This window comes from Heteronotia binoei, chromosome 8, assembly GCF_032191835.1.
Source record: "Heteronotia binoei isolate CCM8104 ecotype False Entrance Well chromosome 8, APGP_CSIRO_Hbin_v1, whole genome shotgun sequence".
Classification (NCBI taxonomy): Eukaryota; Metazoa; Chordata; class Lepidosauria; order Squamata; family Gekkonidae; genus Heteronotia; species Heteronotia binoei.
This window is the reverse complement of record NC_083230.1, coordinates 48,814,089-48,834,889: the sequence shown is the minus strand read 5'-3', so window position 1 is coordinate 48,834,889 and position 20,801 is coordinate 48,814,089. Positions and strand designations below refer to the sequence as shown.

The 20,801-nt window shown below is 41.0% G+C and overlaps 1 protein-coding gene across 1 annotated transcript in view; it reads left to right on the top strand.

Moving 5' to 3' along the window:
• The window catches only part of MDM1 (Mdm1 nuclear protein), a 42,724-nt gene extending 22,359 nt beyond the window's left edge, over positions 1–20,365 (top strand). Inside the window, exons 8-15 of the mRNA XM_060245018.1 lie at positions 285–323; positions 672–847; positions 11,717–11,986; positions 13,210–13,358; positions 13,476–13,591; positions 14,410–14,656; positions 18,084–18,152; positions 18,913–20,365. Of these exons, the coding sequence (XP_060101001.1) occupies positions 285–323; positions 672–847; positions 11,717–11,986; positions 13,210–13,358; positions 13,476–13,591; positions 14,410–14,656; positions 18,084–18,152; positions 18,913–19,025 (1,179 nt within the window). The 3' untranslated portion in view covers positions 19,026–20,365. The remainder of the gene's footprint in view (positions 1–284; positions 324–671; positions 848–11,716; positions 11,987–13,209; positions 13,359–13,475; positions 13,592–14,409; positions 14,657–18,083; positions 18,153–18,912) is intronic.
• Positions 20,366–20,801: the final 436 nt, after the last annotated feature.

Here is a 20,801-nt window from a genome sequence, read left to right as displayed (position 1 = left end):
AGCAGTCAGACTTGGGAATTAGCTGTGCATCAGATGTTCTTATATGAGCCTAATCCTGCAATCATCGGACCACTTGAGCAAACTGAAAAAGTAGACTAGGATGCCATATTCTGGAAAGAAGGCTAATGGCAATTTTTATTACCTTTTAAAAATCTGAACTCTAGGAGGCAGGATAACACTGTGATCCCAGTGGAAGGAAATAGACTGTTTCATGTTTAGATTGAGACAAATATATATATGTCCTATTATTTAAACAAATATTGTTTCTATATTCTTCTCCTTAGGGTTCTCGAAACACCCTAAATTGCATGTGGTATGTGGAGGTTGGTTGCATCTAAGTTCTTCCTTCTTGGAGCAATTATAGAATTAATAAACCTTCAAAAAGAAATAAAGTATACTATTAAGCAGATGCATAGTCGCTGTGCTTTTTGTGCTTGTTAAATAATTTTACTGTAGCTGTGCTTTGGCTGTACTGCTTAAACAGTAGAAACAAATCCTCATTCCTTGTCTCTTGTTCACAATATTGCTCCTTATGGTATCATTGCTTTGAATGGTCATGTGTTGTCTGTGTAATGCTGTTCTGTGCTGTTAATTATAACTTTAATCGACTCATAATTTCCAAAAACATTATAGTTATTTAGGAAAAAAACTTGTGAAATGTTTACACTCAGGTAAAAGAACTACGAGAGAAAGCAGAGGCTTACAGGCAAAGGATACAGGGAACCCACTTCTCCAGAGACCATTTAAATCAGCTTCTGTCTGATAACAACAGGCTTTGGGATTTGTCTTCAGAATCAAGTTCAGAAGAAGCCATTAGCAACAACATCAGAGCTCTCGATCTGGCTGGGTAAGGGAGTCTTTGTGGATGCAGAAAAGTTTGTAATTTTACAGTCTAGCAGTGTAACATTTATTCTGTTAGTCTCTGGTATGTGTAAGGTTAAGATTTCTATAATACAGTCCTATGCAGTTATTCCAGTCTATGCCTACTGAAACCAGTGAGCTCAGACTGGAGTAACTCTGCATTTAATTGTGGTACTAGCCTTTCAGTCATATAGCCTTAGTTAACTGGCTTGACTTTAGCTGGAACTACTTGAGGAGAAGTTTGCTGAACATGCTGGTGTTAGCATAATTTTTTTCATTTTCCACCTTCATAATATCAGTGACAGAAGAAGGGGAAGCATAGAAGGAAAACCTGTATTGATTTCTGTATGTTTGTGTTCTGAAATATTTTCTAAAGAATATGCGCATTCAAAAAGCAAAAACCAAGATCAGTGAGGTTTGTCATATTAACATTTTTATTTCAACTGTGTTATATCATGGCAAGTTGTGCATTTGGAAATTTTCCTTTATTGAATGGTTTAGTTATTGTCCGCTGATCCCCGAGGGCTGAAAAGCTTGTGTTATAATTTGGTTTCACTTCCTCTTCTGGTTCTAGGCTGTTAGTTCAAGCAGAGGCCAGGAAGGCCCTACTTTTGTTCCAATAAAATGTTCAGTCCTGCTGGCATGGTGTGCTTGTGGAATTATTGCTAATTGGATTTAAGTGCACAGCACTCTCGGAGTTGTGCATAGGCAGGTTCTAATCCAGATGGCTTTCCATTTGTTCCAACTTTTGCATACCTTTTCTATTTGCATTTATAGCCCATTTCATGACTTTGTATGATTTGCATGTGTAGCAGGAAAATAATGGAGCCACACACATTACTGATATGAAGCGAGGTTTTTTTACTTCTGGTACCAAAAGCAGGGTCCAGTTCAGCATCATAGCTCCAAAATACTGAACTCCCCCCCCCCCAATCCTCAGACCATCTTTTTAAGCACAAAGCAAGCTTAGCAGGCAGATTCACAAGTTTATCTGATTCAGCATTCCCCACCCCCTTGCAACTCCTTCTAGTACTTTTCCATTCCTCCTGTCTCCTTCCTTTATCAGCTCCAGCAAGAAGCTTCTCAATGAGGCCCCTTTGTCTTATCCTAATGCACATCTGTGAACACCCACCCACTGAAGGCTGTCTGTGCTTCTAAAGAACACTGCATCAGACACCCTCGTTTTGAAGGGTGTCATTCATTAATTATTCAGGAGTCCCCCTTCATTCCCCCCTTTCAGCCTCTGAAAGTTTATTTAAGTCTGAAAGAGTCTGACCATCATCACACAAATTAATGAAATATTGTTTCCTTTCCTCTGGAGACATGTACAAGATGCTGACATTTTTTTCAAAGGGAGTAAGTGCCTTTACAGCATTATTAATACTGTACTTTATAACAGGAATTAAACATGGCAGTAGCATTAAACCTCCTAAGGAAATTAAGAATAAAATATGCTTCCAATCTCCCATAATTTGTCCAAACTATGATGCATCCAAATTTTTCCATGTTTGCACTGGTACATGAGCAATTTTACGAATTTCAGATGCTATATTCTGCACAGCCTCTCCATTATCGTCTATATTAAGACAGCAATTTGAAAGATTAAATTTTCCACAGATTAAACTTCCCACAGCTTGCATCTAATAATACGGTTAAGCATATACGCAGGCATTCTGTAAGCCCAAGACCCATTGTGCCCAAGTAGCTGGGTCATAGTATTCAATGATCCGATGTGGGGGCCATTCATCTCCCCACTGCATACCTCCGATGTCCAAGGAATGTTTTGATCTAACATAATCATCAAGCACTGGGGTTCCCAAAGCAGAACCAACATTTAATGGCAAAAGAAAGAAGCTGAGACATATTGTTCCAATAATGCAAGTCCTATGCCATCTCCTGGGCAGGAGTGTATAATTTCTTTTACCACAGATCCAATATAACCCTTCAGGAGCCATCCATTGCTCAGAGGAATCTGAAGCAGCATTAGAATATTTATTTATACTGCTAACATTTTACCATGGCTGAAAATCCTCTATAACAGTGCCATTCGCCTCTACCCATTTCGGTTTTTCCTTAGTGGTGCTGACTAAAAGTTCAGTGGCATGAAGTGTGCCCAACATGCTTTCCATTTGTCCATAGCACAGCCCGAGAAATGCATAATTCTCCATTCACCACTGTCTGCAATTCCCAGATATTTCTCTCTTCTGGCCTTGACTCTGATCTAGGTTTAGTCCATCAGACTAGGTCAGAAGGCAAGACCTCAGTGCCAACCCAAGGCCATCTCTCACTCATTAGTGGACCTCTGCACACCCAACAGTTTGAAATATTTAGGGAGGTGGGTATTTGCTCAGCTAAGGCTATAAAAAGATTACTCCCAGACTCTGGAATGACAAATTTCTCGTCCTGAGCATCATTAAACACAGTCTTATACAAAATTTTCTTATTCTCCTGGACAGGTAGCTTAGGCTTAGGGTTGGGCTTTTTCACCTGGTTAGACTTTAAATCAACCGGCCAGTATACCCACTGTGACGTCGGGCAGCGGAAACTTCCTCTAAAAGCTGTTGTCCTGCTTGATCCAGGATATTCTATTTTTGCTTGATAATAAGACACTCCACATTCTACACAAACTATCTGAATGTTAGGTTTTATGCAGACTCCATGCACTCCCCTAGATTGAACACACAACATACGTTTAGAATCCTTTTCTTCCCAGCATCTAGTACAGCACATTGGCACACTGATAAAAAATTAGCAAGAAAGCACAGCAATAAGAGCTTTTGAAGCATGCATGATTTTTAAGTCCTACAGCAAATGCTTATAGTGAAATAGCACTGTTGTAATAATATATTCAATACAGAAAAATAAGCAATTCAAGTTCAGCAAACTAATACAAAGGAATATCTAACTCTGTATGGCTCCAGAAGACTTCCCCAAGCTTCAGCGGTGCGTAGACCAGCCAGCCTCTGGTTGTGGCTGGGGCAAGGCTACTGCCTCAAAGCTTCGGCCATGCATAGACCAGCCAGCTTCCGGGTGTAGCTGGAGCAAGGCTGATTCCTCAGAGCTTCAGCCGTGCGTAGACCAGCCAGCTACAAGCTGTTGACTTTTAACAGTCTTTACTGAGTGGCATAAGGCCGGGTAGGGTATTTATAAAGTTTTAAAGTTAATGGTTTTCCTGGAACTGGCTGTGCTTTCCAGTAATCTGGAGCTCACTTTAAATGTGACCAATGGATCCACGCTACTACTCCTTGTACCTTGACATCTGTAGAGGAACTTAAAAGGACAGTGAACGGGCCCTTCCACCTAGGCTATAAGGTCTTTGCCCTCCAGCTTTTTACCCACACACTATCCCCTGGCTGGTAAGCATGTACAGGAGAATAAATTTGATATGGCAAAGTTTCAAACACATACTTATTCACTTCTTTTACAGCTTTGCCCAAGACTTGCAATTCCTCAAGAGTTATAAGGCTCCCTAACTGCAAAAGGTCACCTCGAACTCCTTGGACTATGGGGGGGAGGTGATCTTCCATAAATGATCTCGAAAGGTAGCAGACAAAGTCATTTGTGTGGCAAACAGTACAACCGAAACAATGCAATTGGCAACATTGTAGGTCATGGCAAATGGGTTTCCTGACAGAGTTTAGAGAAGGCATTCTTCAAAGTTCTATTAGCCCTTTCAACTTTTGCTGAACTCTGTGGGCGGTAGGCTGCATGCAATTTCCAGGTAATACCAGGCAACGTAGATACACCGTGTACAGTTTTCTCTATAAACGATAATCCATTATCGCTCCTGATGATTACAGGTAAATCAAATTTAGGCACAATGTCTTTTAATAAGGCTTTTACAACCTCATTGGCTTTCTCAGTGCGTGTGGGGTAAGCTTCAATCCATCCAGACATCGTACAAACAAATACAAGCATGTAACGGTAATGTCCAGTTTGGGCATCTCAGTGAAATCCACAACTAGGGAGGAGAAAGATGTTGCTCCCACTTGCTGACTCCCTGAGTGGGACCCGACCTTGGATTATTCTTTGCACACGTAACACATTGTGCAGAGGCTTGGGATGTCAGTGAACTCACACAATTAATATATGCCCACTGACTCACAGAGTGTTCTAGTGCAGTCTTTCCATAATGTGTCCCCTCATGCAGATTCTGAATTAATGGCCAGGTGACAGCTTCTGGAATATAAATTCTGCCATTGGGGAGAACATACCAGCCATCCCTTCGTTTGGTTACTGCCCCTTGAGTTTGAACCCTCTGCTCCTCAGCTAGTGAATACCGAGGACTCCATTCGGTTAAGGAAACTTGAAAAACAGGCGGAATTTCTGTGCTTCCCTGATAAGGCTTTAGTGCTGCCCCCTTAGCTGTTAAATCTGCCTTCCGATTTCCTCTTGCTACCGGACTTAGGGGCTTCTGATGGCCCCAGCAATGGATGACAGCTATGTGCCGGGGTGCCCAGACAGCTTCTAACAATTCCAAAATCTCTACCATTTTTAATTCCTTTGCCACTCACAGTAATTAAGCCTCTCTCTTTATATAGGGCTCCATGGGCATGCAGCGTCATGAAAGCATATTTAGAGTCTGTGTAAATATTTACTTTAAGTCCCTCTACTAACCGGAGTGCTCTGATGAGGGCAATTAACTCAGCTTTCTGTGCAGAGGTTGAAACAGGCAGCGGTTCTGCTTCTATCACTGTTTCTAGAGTGACTACTGCATATCCTGCTCTGCGCTTCCCATCCTGGATAAAGCTACTCCCATCGGTATAATATTCAATATCAGGATCTGAAAATGGGACATCTTTTAGATCTGGCTGGCTGGAGAATATTTCTTCCATAACCTCTAAGCAATCATGCTCCAATGCATCATCAGGAGTTGGCAACAAAGAGGCTGGGTTCAGAGCTGACACAGTCACTATTTTCACTCTGGGATTTTCACACACAGGAGTTGGCAACAAAGAGGCTGGATTTTACCCCTGGGGTAAATGGCTCCATGTATATTGTAGCTTTCTACCAGTTATTTTTCTTCCCACTGGAAGGTAAACAGTGACTGACTTTCAGGTGCCAGTCTTAAACAAAAGAACGCACCCCTAAGATCTACCACTGAGAAGTAAGCGGCTGAGGCAGGTATAAGTCCCAGCAAGACATATGGGTTTGGAACAACAGAATGCAAAGTCTGTGTGCAAGAATTAAGAGAGCGTAAATCCTGTACTAGTCTGTAATCATTGGTGCCCAGCTTCTGGACTGGCAAAAGGGGACTGTTCCATGGAGATTGACATTCTACAAGAATTCCATATTCAAGAAGCCTGTCAAGGTGTTTCTGGATGCCAGCTACTGCCTTCTTAGGGATCGGGTACTGGCGTTTTCGGACTGGAATGGCCCCTGGGATTAATTTTGCCTTAATAGGCGCATCATTTACTGCTAGCCCAGGTGGCTTCTCTTCTGCCCATACATCTGGAAATTGTTGAACCCAGGCTTCTGACATAGCCATTACCGGAGCTGATTGGTAAAGCCTCCACTCCTCTTCTTGGGGGCATTCTAAAACATATACACCTTGATAATGTAATTTGCCTTCTGAGGTTATATAAGGCAGCTCAAAGTTCATTTGACTTTCTGATTCAGAAGTCAATTGGGCTCTTAACGTGGAAAGCAAATCTCTTCCCATCAGCGGCACTGGGCAATCAGGCAAATGGACAAAATTGTGACAGACCACATGGCCTCCTACTGTACAAGTCCGTTTGGCTAGAAGTGGTCTGAATTGTTTATGCCCTGTAGCTCCAATTATATTAATATACTTGCAAATTGAAGGAGCAATCTTATCAGGCACAGCAGATCGCGCAGCCTTAGCATCCACAAGGAATGCGATCTCCCAACCCTCAACATCAATTGTGACCTTAGGCTCCACAGGGTCAGGACTGTCGGTGCCCGATCTGTCCTAGTCATCCCATCCTTCCAACCCAACCAAGCCCTGGACAGGCTCTTCTTCGTTTCTCCAGTATCTACCACTCTGGACTTGGCCTCTTCCTTTTCCTCTCGCTCTGGCTCCTCTGCTCCCTTTGCCTTTAAACTCCAGTCCTGTCATCTGTCTAGGAGCGTTTTGAATTTCTTCTGTGTGGAGGGGGGGGGGGGGGTCGGTTTAGGCATGAATCTTTCCAGTGCCCAAAATACTTACAAAACGCACACTGGTTTGGATCGAAATTGGTCATCACCGTTCTTTTATTTCTGCCATTCATTCCTTGCCCTCGAGCAGCTCCTCTGCCTCTTATAGGTGGCTGCCCAGCCAAAGCTGCTGCTAACAAATCAGCCTTCTTTTTCATCTTTCTTTAAGTCTCCTGCTTCTAGTCTACATCCCGATTGGCATAAACTTTCTGGGCAATCTCTAACAGTTGGGATAAATTCATGCCAGCAAAGCCATCTTGTTTCTGAAGCTTTTTGTGAATGTCAGCATAGGATTGAGCAACAAGAGCTGTATTTACCATGCACAAGTTCTCTGCAACCTCAGGATCGAATGGATTGTACATTTGGCTACATCATGCGCTCAGCAAAAACTCCAGGGCTTTCATCTATTTTCTGTAGTATTTTGCTGATTTTAGACATATTAATGGGCTTCTTGCCTGCTTTTTTCATCCCTTCTAAGATTGCCTGCCTGTATTGTGGTAGACGCTCTTTGGAAATCTGAGAATTGGGGTCCCAATTTGGATCTGTTGCAGGAAAATGGGCCTTTATCCACTCCTCTCTATCTGCAGTTCCTTGAGGAACTTTTCCTTCTACATGTTTTTGAGCATGATGCAGGATACGGCTTCTCTCCTCAGTTGTGAAGAGGGCCAGTAAAAGCTGCTGACAGTCTGCATAGGTAGGCTGATGCGTAGCCATAATACTGGTTAGGAGATTTGTCATTGGGGCAGGATTGTCAGAAAATGCAACAGTATGGGTTTTCCAGTTTACTAGATCACTTGAAGTGAAAGGCACATACATGTATCGGGTCTCAATACTGGGGCCAGGCTGTTGAGGGATATGGACTTCCTGAAGAGGAGCTAGCAGTGTGCTGGATGTAAAACCTGGAAAAGTTGGGAGTGAAGCCGTAGAACTAGAAGTTTTCTCAGTACTTGATGAGAGTTCTGTATGCAGGGGAGGCTCAGGAGGTGAATTAAAACTTGCAGCCAACCTCTGACTATTAAACACAGGCATGGAGTAATGAGCAACTGTTGCAAAAAATGGTTGCTCTGAAAACAACTGCCGAACTGAATTTAGAGTTTGCAAGGGTGTCACTCGCCTTTTTCCAGCTTTAGCACCCTCATTCATCTCTATTTCCTGGCTCTCTTCATCAAAGGATTTTAAAGCACCCTTAGCTAGCTGCGCTTGATCCTTGCCGTCTGTACCTCCTTCTGCTGCTTCAGCACTTCCTTCAGTTGGCTGCATCGGGAGAAGAGGATATACTGGAACATATGACGGGGGACTAGCCAAGGGGTCTTTGGGATCGGCATCTAACACTGGAGGCTTTTCCTTCTTTGGAGGGATTGTTGTTTTTACTAACACATCCCAGCACAAAGCCATAACTTGACTTGCAGCTTTATCAACGGCCCTCTAAGCCCACTTTTTCTTCATGCGCTGTAACTTCTCTGGCCACCAGGAAGACTTCTGCACCGTAGCTGCCCAACTGTTAGTATTATGTAGCCTGCTGTGAAGCATGCTAGATCAAGAACTGTCAAAGTGAAAGCTAATCACATGACAAGAGTCACAGGACTACTCAACCTGGCTGATGCAAGAACTGGCAATATCTGGATCTGTCCAGAGGAGTCATCATGAGTCAGCAGTTTACCTGATTGTTGGGCAGTACTATATAAGCAGCAGAGTACCAGAGTGGTTTTTCTCTCTATGTATATGGGTTACTGGCGAAGCACTTTGCTACTCTGGACTGTATCTGTATATAACTTCGCTGTAAATATCTGTATAATACACGGTTTGTTATAAAATCAAACTGGTGTGTTGGCTCTTCACATCTACGTTCCTATTGCTAAGGCAAGTTACTGCTTTGGTCTACCTGCACTCAGCGCACGCTCCTGCCGTCACTATCAATGTAGGGAAACTGACTTTCATGAGTCGGGGACTGTATCACGCTCTTATAAACTCAGTGAACCAAGCCTTGGTCAAAGCTACCCTCGGGTGGCCATTCTACATGTAAGGCCACCTAGTCTTTCTGACATAACGCTTTCAGAGTTTAAGGAGTCAGTTTGACTCCATAATCATCACAGAAATGTTCCTTAAAATTCTTACACATATATTCTAGCAGAGTTTTTTACTGAATTCCACCCATGGCACCAGACGTTTAGACAAAACACACTTTGAAACACAGAGGGTAGGGAGGGTGAGCTGCCAGTGGGATTCTGACAGCTCCAGACACAAAGGAAGCCTTAATCAATCACTTCCCCACTTCCCCAGCTCAGACGCACTTGCGTGGCTGAGAACCTCGGTACCAGTGGGTACAAAAATCGCCTAGAGGCTGCGCCTCCTCTCATTCACACACACACCACAGAAATCCTCCCAGATCCTAGCCTTTGTGCTTCAGTGCCAGAACGGAGCCTACTGAACAGAGCTTAAGGAGTGATCATACCCTTCTTTTCTCCTAAGGAGAAGTAATCCAGATTCCCACACAGTTCATACAATCTTGAAGATCTTCCGATTCCCTGCACATGTCGGTTCAACCAGGTGTGGAATCTTGGTTGACTGGCCGGGCACCTTCCCCCACTGGGGCGAAGAGAGCTGGACTCGATCAAGAATGTGACCGTGGCACCTAGTCTGTTCTTCCCACCACGAGGGTGGAAGGCAAACCATTATGCAGCCAGCCCAAGGGGAAGGAAAAATCCTACCCCATCATTTCCTGGCCAATCATACCAGGTTAATGTAGCAGGAAAATAACAGAGCCACACACATTACTGGTATGAAGCGAGGTTTTTTGCTTCTGGTACCAAAAGTAGGGTCCAGTTGAGCATCATAGCTCCAAAATACTGAACCCCCCCCCCCCCCCCCCCCCGATCCTCAGACCGTCTTTTTAAGCACAAAGCAAGCTTAGCAGGCAGGCTCACAAGTTTATCTGATTCAACATTCCCCACCCCCTTGCAACTCCTTTTAGTACTTTCCCATTCCTCCTGTCTCCTTTTATCCGCTCCAGCAAGAAGCTTCTCAATGAGGCCCCTTTGTCTTATCTTAATACACATCTGTGAACACACACACACACTGAAGGCTGTCTGTGCTTCTAACGAATATTGCATCAGACACCCTCGTTTTGAAGGCAGAAGCATGCTTTCATTCATTATTTAGGGGTATTCATTAATTATTCAGGAGTCCCCCTTCACATGCATGATTTATTCCAACAATGACAATATCTGAACACTGTGTTAATGTAGCTGTAATACTTACAGTTCTAATGATATATGACTTTTTATGGTTATCTCAGTTGCTCATATGCTTAGAGGTTGTTGAGAAATCATGGATTTATAGTTTTCCACAGGTTTTGTTTTGTTTTTTTAAAAAACCTGTTAATGCAGCACTATCAAAACAGACTGCCAGATTTCTGAAGTGGAATTGTTTGTACCGTTTGCCAGTTTGGTGTAGTGGTTAAGTGTACAGACTCTAATCTGGGAGAACCAGGTTTGATTTCCTTCTTCACATGTACCTGCTGAGTGACCTTGGGTCAGTCACAGTTCTTGAAAGAGCTTGCTTTCTCAAGAGCAGTTCTTTCAGGGTTCTCTCAGCCCCACTTTCCTCACAGGATGTCTGTTGTGGGGAAAGGAAGAGAAGGGAGATTGTAAACCATTCTGAGACTCCGAGTGAAGGGAGGTGTATAAATTCAGTCTCTTCCTCCTCCTCCTCCTGTAGATAACCTGGCACACCTGCCCATAAATACCAGCCCTAAACTGAACTCTTTTGTGGAACCAAGTTTCTGTAGGGAGTTTTGCTATGTTTGTTCCATAAAACAGATTTCATGTGGGAAATGAGAAAGACAACATTCAGCAGTATCCCTATAGGGATTATTAAATGTTTAGAGTGTGTGATAGACACTGTGGGGTTCATGAGCATGCAAGAACAACCTGCTGCTCTTCCAAGATTTTAAATCTGCAGTTCTGTGCACAGGTTGAAGGGCTCAGACTCAGGAAAGTTACTTGAGATGTTTCTAGTTAGATTTTTTTCCCTTTGACTCTCTCATTCTACAAAAGGTCTTTGGAAATGTCCTTAGTTCCAAAAGCAGTTTGCCAGGAGACTTCTTGTTTGAGAGGCATAAGCCCAGAGTTGTTTTATAGGTTAAAAATTGTTTTGGTCTGGACAACTAGTTACTGTTAAGAAAGTTTTGTTGAAGTATAAATTATACATACTATGCATGGCGCTAAACAGAACAAAACATCCCATTGGAGCTTGGATCCTTTATCCCCAGGAGCAACATTGCCACAGTGGGCTGACATGTCCAAAGTGTTCTGAAATGAAGTGTGCTGAAATGTCCACTTGATGGCCCAGTTATGACATAATAGTGTCTGATTCATCTGTCAGCTGGAAATTTTGTGAACTATTTCTGTCTCCTGTTTGTGACTATGAGGTTAATTGTTTTAATGATTGTTTTATTGATTTTATTGCCTTTATTTTAACTGTTTAATGATGTCTTAATCCACCCGGAGCCCACTTGTGGGGTAAGACAGAATATAAATCTCCTAAATATTGTGGAGATCAGTGGGAGAGGAGAGGCAGGAAAGCTCCATTTTCCTGATGAAAAAATTTAATCTGGATTCTGACACATATGTTTGCACATTTTTGGGAACATGGATCAAAAAACAATGTTCAGTGCACTGCCTGCTTGCTGTTCCTACAGGGTCTCTGATAAGCAGATCTCTTCAGGTCCTAAGGCGTTGCTACAACCTGAATTGTCAGAACAGCTAACCAAAAACAACACTGAGAAGTTGGGCATATCAGATGCTGTCACTGTTCCAGTCAAACGACGTCTGGTTTGGGGTGAACCGGGCGGTGCTGAAAAACTGGAAGATCTGCCACTGGAGGAAGGAGAGGAAAAAACAAATAAACAGGAATCAGAAAACTTTGAAAAAGGATGTGATAAGGATAGCAATACAAATAACCAGCAAGGGTAATTTTTTTTTTAAAAATTGGTCAAGCCTACTCCATCTCCCAAGTATAACAAGTTCCATTTTCTCAAGCATACTGCAAAGCCATTTTAGCAGGCTAGTTCAGCTTCTACTGAAGTGATTGGGAAATCTAATCAGTTATCTTAATTAGGTGGGGTTAGTATTTTCTCCCAGGTCAGTTTACAATTAGTAAACTGGTGGTTATTTAAGAATTCATGTGTTTCTATTTAGATATAGGAAAAAATTCAGAGAATTATTTGTTCAGAAACTGTGTGTCACTGTTAGTCATTCTGTATGGAGATGTTAGCGACACTGTTTGGAGAATCTGCCCACATGATCTGATGGATTCACTTTTATTGAGATTATTTTATGTTTTATTGCATTAAAAATCAGAACTGCCATGAGCCATTCTAAAAATCGTTTTCTGTAGCACTTCCCCTCAATAGTCTTTGTAACTAGTACAGAATAAAGTGGAAAATGTCTGAAAACACATGGCTTTGGAATATAGGAATAATTAAATATGGGTCTGTCCACCATCAACATTACAAAGACAGACATTTGTGATTATTTTCAAACCACCTCTTTCCAGGTGTCTAAAAATTACAAATAGGAAAATTAACAGGGCAGACCCCTAGCATATACATGTAGGTGCATAGTGACTGATTTGTAGATGGTACCAATATAGGTTGCTTTTTAGTAAAGAGAAGACAGGCAGGTAACTGATATTACCAGATGGTAATAATGACTCTTAGTTCTTTATCAATAACTTTTATAGCCGACTTTTCTCCTAAGAAAAGGGACTAAAAGAAGCATGAACAGGAAGAGGAAGCTGTTTAGATTACTTTAGAACCAAATAATAATGGCTACAAATTGACAATAATTTTGGCTGGATGTCATCTTAATGGTTCTGTCTACTAGAGGTGCGAAATTCAGATAATCTCCCTGAAATAGTTTTGTGTGGGACAAAATCTCACAGTGTTCAAGACAGAATTGTGTACATTTTCAATAGATTCATGTGACATCTGTTGTTTTGTTTCTGTCCCATTCAGATTACTTTTGGCTGTGTGTTTTTGGCTGTTTGGCTTCATTTTATTGTAGAAACAGCCAAGAATAGGCTTCTAGTTTCAGTAACTGGTTATGATTGCCAATAAATCATAATTATTTTTCAGTATGTACAATTTTGTATGCTATGGCCTAACAGAGGTTATATGTTTGTATTTTTCAGAGGGAATGTCTCATTTGTGAGTCCCTCAGGTGATAGGTCAGATTGTTCTTCATCATCTTCAAGAAAGGGTGGCAGAGTTTCCACACCACAGCTAAGACTTCTCGGTGGAGCCCAAAGAACTCATCATGATCTTACCACACCTGTTACTGGTAAAAACTTAATAGTTAAAAAAACCTTACTAATAAAAGAACATGAATGTATGCATTTCCTGGAGAATTAGCATTAACATGAATGTTAACATATTCTTTTCCCCTCCCCCCTTTTAGGAGGTGCTGTTTTAGTATCTCCTCCTAAAGTGAAGCCATCGCCTTTGGTACAGATAAAGGAGGGTTCTTCAGTAAATCAGGTATCAAGAGAAGACACAAAAAGAAAATCTAGTAGAGTAAACTCTGGCAGACCTGTGAAAATTATCTATAAAAAGTGACAGGTTTCTTTTTTATGAACACTCACAACAAATCATACATTTTTTAAAATACAGACAGGAAAAACAGCTAATTTTACTGAGTTTAACAGAGATTCAAGGAGTTGTAATTTTTGTCAAACCAGAAACTTATAGGAGTAGAGCTGAGAACTGTATTTGTAATAGCTTGATATTTGTAATAGCTATGCAACTTTGGTTAATTTATTAGAATTTGTGTAACTACTCAGATAACTGGGATTAGGGGGTGGGCTATGTGAGTGATACTGTTCATTTCTCCATATGGGTAGTACAGCAATTGTGTAATGTGATGTCACCATTCCTTGCTGATTTATGCAGTATTTGGGAGGATGGCATGGGGGGCATACAAGGTTCATTCCACGTTGTCTGGGATCCAAAATATTTGAAAGTAGCAATATCAGTTTTTGCACCTGACTGCATGAAAAATTTCTAGAGTTTATCTATGTTACCATGGGCTGCTTTCAAACCTGGACTTATGGGGGATAATATGTCTAAAAAAACCTCCAGAAGGTACAAAAGGAAGGAATGTTTCTGGTTACAGTTTTTGTTAAAGATCCACAGTATTTTTGAGGAAGAGACCATGGTAATGTGACCTTCATTAAAAATAGAAGTATGCATAGTACAGAAGAATCAGATATAGAACCAACTATTGGGAGATAAGTCTATGCAACTACTAAGATACTGAATTTTATTTCCTATCAACAGTGCTGTGATAGTGGTGTTTGAATAAACAACATGACACCTTTTCCTTTGCATCTTAGAATGAAGTTACACTGCCACCTCCTGCTTCAGCTGCTGGACTGAAAACTCAGGATCTTTTACCGCTACGGAAAGATCAGTATCTTGGACTAGATCTTTCTGGTGTAAGAACCTCTCCAACTACAGTGTGTTCAGAATATACTCCTATAGTTCCTGCATTAAAGCCAACAAAGTACTCTGCCTCATCCTATTGGAGCCCATCACGGCGAATTCAAGGAACTCTCAGGGATTCAGAGTTTCAACATAATGGTTGGTTGTCTTTGCTTGTTTTTCTTTAGACAGGCATACCTTTCACTTGAAGTTAATTTAATTTTTTTTACTTCTTATAACAGCAGCAATAGCAGTGCAGTCATTTGCAGAGTGATTTCTATGGGCTTTGACTCTGTATAGCACTGTTAATGTTCTAACTGAAGCAAGGCTACATTAGTGGCTCCTCTTTCTCTCCTTTTTGTGAGTGCATAATAGAAGTTAATGCAACTTGGGTAGGGTTTTAGTTAACTTACTTCAACATGCAGAAATTGTCTATTGAGTTGGGGACTGGAATGAAGGTATATGAAGCTATCCAACCATTATGATAATCTTCAGGGGCCCTGCTTTGGGTGCCCTCCATCATCTAAGACTAGTAGCAACCTGAGAAAGGGCCTTCTTGATTGTGGCACCAAAATGATCAAATCCCCTCCCCAGGATGATTCATCTGTCCCTCTTGATCATTGTCTTTTACCAGAGGGAGACATTTCTGCTTCATTTGGTGTACCATAACTGAGCCTTGTTTGTCTTTTAATTTGCTGATTTATTATCTGTATTGTTTGCAGTGCCTTTTAAATTGTTTGCTGCCTTCATGGTCCTAATTGGGCAGAAAGGCAGCATACAAATGTTTTAAATAGTGTCAAAACTTAATGTTTATGATTAATTTATTCCTTATTGGACAGCTACAGCAGCATGATGATGATGATGAAGATTGACACATCCTGGCACACCCTGGACTCTGGGCGATGTACAACGTAGTTAAAATATATAAAATGAATACAAATTAGTTAAAATTATAAAATTCATAAAATTCAGATGGCACCCTATAGATTTTTTAAAACATTTTAAAACAAGCTAATATGCTCATTTTACTGTGATCTGATAAGGTAGGCTCTGTTGAGATCAAAATTGTCTATTTACTGTTGACTATTAAATATTTAAAGTGAATTTCCAAATTACTTTCCTGATAATAGATTAGACTTATGTTTTCTGTCTTTCTTACTCTATTCCTCTGATCTACGGGTCTTGAGTAGTATTTGTCAGACCCAGTTGGTAATAAGAGGGAAAAAGGAAGAATTCAATCCAGAGAGAACAAGGGCATGCCATATAAAGAAGGATGTCCTACTACAGGCTACCCAAGTTCTCATGTCCTTTAGCTGAAGAAAGAATGTTTTTTAATCTATTAAATCTATTAAAATTTAGTAACTAAAATATCTGGAGGAGAATAATTCCACTGTTGTGTAAGGAGTTTTATCAGTTTTTCTCTAGCCTCATTACACCATGGATATTCAAACAGAACATGGGTCACAGTTTCTATCTTGCCTAAACCACAACTGCAGTATCTATCTGAGAATGGTACCCCTAACATACATCCTTCAGAAATTGCAGATGATAACAAATTTAATCTTGTGATCGTAATTGCTCAGCTATACTTTGAAATTGTGAGACTAAACGGATATTTTGGCATTGTGAAGAGTGGTGGGAAATCCATATGGAGAGAAGAACAAACACGTCTAGCTTGGCAGATGGTATTATTATTAACAATCTCCATAGTCAGTTGCTTAATAGTCTTATGGGTTAAAGGCCATCCTAATGCCAAAACTACGTTCTCTAGACACCCAAAAATATTCAATTTTTCTGCTATAGCTTGATTCTATGAACTAGAGGAGTTATCTGATCCTATACATATAAAAGCCCAGGTGTATTGGAGCTTTCTGACTCTCCCATTGGCCCATGATGCTCACCTCCTCACCCATCCACCCATCAACTACCTCTCAACTGTACTTATGTCCCATTGGCTGGGTCCCCTTCTCTCCCCCACCCACTGCTGACCTGGCCATGTCTTCCCTGGCCAAAAAGAACACCTGTCTCTTTTCAGGTGGCAGTAAAGCAGCCATCCAGAGGAGGCCTTGGCTGCCTGAAGAGGTTGCTGTTGCTGTCAGGGCAGCAAGTCTGGGGAAGCTGCATTTGCATCCTATTGACCTGTCCCTCCGGGTCCTTTATTTTTCCGTCAGTGGCTGTTGCTAGGCAACCATAGTATTGCAAGCTTGGTTCTGTCTGCAAAAAAGCAGGGGGAGGAGGCCATTTTTCCCTCTAAGCTGCAGAGTCTTGTGAGCAAAAATTTGTGAGCTACTGGCATTAAAGTTGTGAGCTACTGCATAAATTATTGTGCTCTGTGGTCATCCTTCCTGAGCTAAGACAAAAATGTGTGAGTTGGAGGCTAAAAATCTGGGAGCTAGCTCATGCTAACTCAGCTTAGAGGAAACACTGGAGGAGGCCCTTTCCAGGTCTATTTTGGCCTTTGAGGGAGCAGCGGCCCCCTAGGACAGTCAGTGTGATGCAGCAGTTAGCACTTCAGATTAGGGTCTACCAGACCAAAGAAGTTGGCTGGATGATTTTGGACCAGTCACAGATTTTCAGCCGAACCTACTTCACAGGGTTGTTGTGCAGATCAAAAGGAGGAGAGGAAATGATTTCAACTGCTTAGGTAGAGGAGGGAGGAGATGGAAAGCTGAAGTCAGAGGAGTAGATAAGGGTAGTTTGATGGTTGGCTGGGAAGGAGATAGGGTTGCTAATTCCAGCTTGGTAAATTCCTGGAGATTTGAGGGGTGGAGTCTGAAGAAGGAGAGGCTTGAGGAGGGATGGGACTTCAGGTACAATGCCATAGACTCCACCCTCCAAACCAACCATTTCCTCCTGGGGAACAATTTTTGCCAATCTTCAGGTGACAGCTGGAGATCACTCAGAATTACAGCTGCTCTCCAGATGGCAGGGTGAAGGGTGAGTGAAAATCATGTGTGGGGGGAGTAATGGAGTTCCAAGGATGTGGTGGTAGTTGACAGGAAGAGGTGATTGGGGGTGGGTGGAAAGTTGGGGGGTCAGTGGGTGGGAAGACACCAAGAGACGGGAGTAAAGCCTTCACTTGGTTAGGTGGGTAGGAAGACAGCAGAGGTGGAGGGGCCCTCACCCAGAACATCTTTTTAGAGCTTGTATTTTCCTCCACAGCAGGTCTTATTCCTAGTTTCATATAATGTAATAAGCTCTTGTCCTCAGAAAAATATTATTTTAAGTTTCAAAATTAAATGCCAATATCCAGACTCTAGCTTCGACAGAATGCTGACTGAGCTCCAATCAAAGTCCAGTACCAACCACAATTTTTGATTTCTGACATAAAAATTCTATTATTGGCTGATCTATAGTCTCATTTATCTTATGGACCCTGACTGCAGCACCATATAGCAGGGGTGGCCAACGGTAGCTCTCCAGATTTTTTTTGCCTACAACTCCCATCAGCCCCAGCCATTGGCCATGCTGGCTGGGGCTGATGGGAGTTGTAGGCAAAAAAACATCTGGAGAGCTACCGTTGGCCACTCCTGCCATATAGTATGGATTGTTGAAATGTAACATATGTACATGCTGTTTCTTTTAGGAAATGTGACAAGTCCAAAAAAGATCTGGCTGCAGTTGCCTCTCCAAGAGAGAAACTATTATGATGAAGGTATTTTTCTCTGTTTAGATATCATTGCATTATATTTGCTTTTAATTGGTTTTTCAAATTTCCTTCCTGCTCATGCATTCCAGTCATATTCAAGAATAGAACAGGCTATTTTGGTAGCTGAATCAGATTATCTAATCTGTATTCGGCTGAATAAATACCCCCTCCATACCAATAAGGTATTTTTTGTGTGTTTATTTGGCTTAAGATATACCGAGTGCACGCCCCTAGTAATTATAGAAAGTGATATGCTGAGCATTTTAAAGGCTTGTGCCCTGTCTTTTTCTGAAGGCAATATATAAATAAAGATCTGAACCCTAAATTGCTTTGCACTGTTGCAGAAGATTGTACCTCAGAGCTCAGGTTTAATTTTATTGGAATCAGTTGCCTTCTATACTATAAAATCCCATGTAGTTTCACCTGCTTGTGCATATGGGGTTATGTATATCTTTTAAATTTAAAGATATTGTATGCAGGCCCTTGAAGTGGTTTGACTTGTGCATCCTTAATCAAAAGCATAACATTATACTTGGGTGGGCTCTGCACTTAGGCCTCTAGTTTTAAGACTGATTCTTAAAAACCCAAATGATCATCTTTTTTTACCACATAGTTAATGAATTGCCCAAAAGACATGCTGTGCATGTTGTCTTGAATATTTCTTAAACCCAACATAAAACTTTTTTCAAAATCCATTTAATCTCTTAACTATCCCCTAACTTGATGTAGAAAATAATATGTTGTGTATCTGTTGATGTGTTTACAGATGATGACAGATTGTCCCAACTCTCTGCTCGATCAGCTGCTTCCAGTTCCCTGGCATCTCAAGTTCTAGAAAGAGCTCAAAGGAGAAAAGAGAACTTCTGGGGCAAGATGTGATGTGTTCTGACATATCTGGAAATTGTTTTTACTTGGAAATTTTAATACAACTTGGTGGAAAATTTCATTTGTATTAGATATGATATGAGAAGACAGAAACTGTTGAACTGAACTCTACCTCACTACGTTGTTCTTCAGCTGCAATACAACATATTTCTATTCCATGGCAATTTGTATGGGATTTCAGATGGACTCAGTGCCTGTTTTAAATGGCAGTGAAGTCAAGGTGCACATGATTTCATCTTATGTAGTATCACAAATAGCTACAGCACACTTAGTGGAGTGGTAATTTATAAAATAAGGCTGAGATAGGTCTAAGTAATCTGCAGCCTTTGTTATGCTCTTGATCTGCCCAGGATTATTGCAACTGTTCTCTTGGCACTCACTGTGCCCAAAACCTTTCCCAGGACATTTATATATACATTTCACATTCCTTACACTGAACCTATCAGCACTAACCTTCTACTCCAGGGCAGCCTTGGCACTCATTCAGCCCTACTGACCAATTAGTTGTGATTTCGTGGATGACACTAAAACATTCTTCACCTACCCTTGGTTGCTCAGACCCCAATAATAATGGGATTTATATTTTGTCTGTTACTCCCTCTAGGGGAGATGTCAAACTAATCCTATTTGTAGTCTAAAATTACCAAGTAAACTATATTCACAAGTGTTACTGTCATGACCTCATGTAATAGCAACTTGATTGGCTGTTTCGTTCAGTTCCAGGACTTCTGTCCTTTTCTAGCATTTCAGAGTTCTTAGTTACATGCATTATACTTATCAAGTAAAAAATTACAGCCAATTTACATCTCAATAGATCACAGCTGGGTATGTCTACATAATTTTGGTGTAATGAGGTACGGAATGTTCTTAAGCACTTCAAATCCAAGCGCTCTTCCATATATCACAGAAAAATAGAAACACAGTTGTAGAGAATGACAGATATGTTTAAATCACAGATGTGTTTCTCTGTCAAGATAACTGAGTTTTATACATGTAATCCCTGTTGTCAAAAATAGCCATGTTGATGGTAAGATCATTAAATATATCATGATGTACTATTAACGTCACCACTCTCTGTCTTTAAAACTCGGGTATTTAAGAACTGGAGAGTGAAGTGTTATCTGGACAAGATTCTTCTATTATCAGTTCCAGTTTACTGTTTGAGAATATTTTATAGTGTGTGAAGAAGTGATGGGATTTAGTTTTTTTCCCTTTAAAGTCCCTATAAATTCTCTAAATAAAAATATAAAAACGTTAGATTTGTATGAGAAAAAAGATCCAGTTTTTGTATGTTTTTAAACAAAATAAAGATCAAGTTGTGTTTCAATCTAAAAGGAATTTTAATTAATTTAATTAATTCTACTTTAATTCAGGAAACAAGCACCAAATTGTTTAAAATACTTTGTAACTTTAACAATAGAAACTAGTGTTGATGGGTTAAAGTCATTCATCACAAAGATTGAGAATAACTTCAAGGTTATATTTCATACAGGAATGTGTGTGGGTAAACAATATATTCATTACAGTTGCTAAGAACTGATAGCTCGATGTTGCTGGCCTCTGTTTTTAAAGGCAAATTCTGCTATGGGTCAGTGATGCCTTAAGCCCTCCCACATGCTTCAGGCAACAGAGACATTTTTCATACTCTAGTAATTGATGGACGACCACCCAGACCCTGCCCTGGAAAATATTGGCTGTGTGCTTGAGGCCGTGATGGAGTGGTTGCAACAGAGGCAACTGAAACTAAATCCATCTGAGGTCCTATGTCTG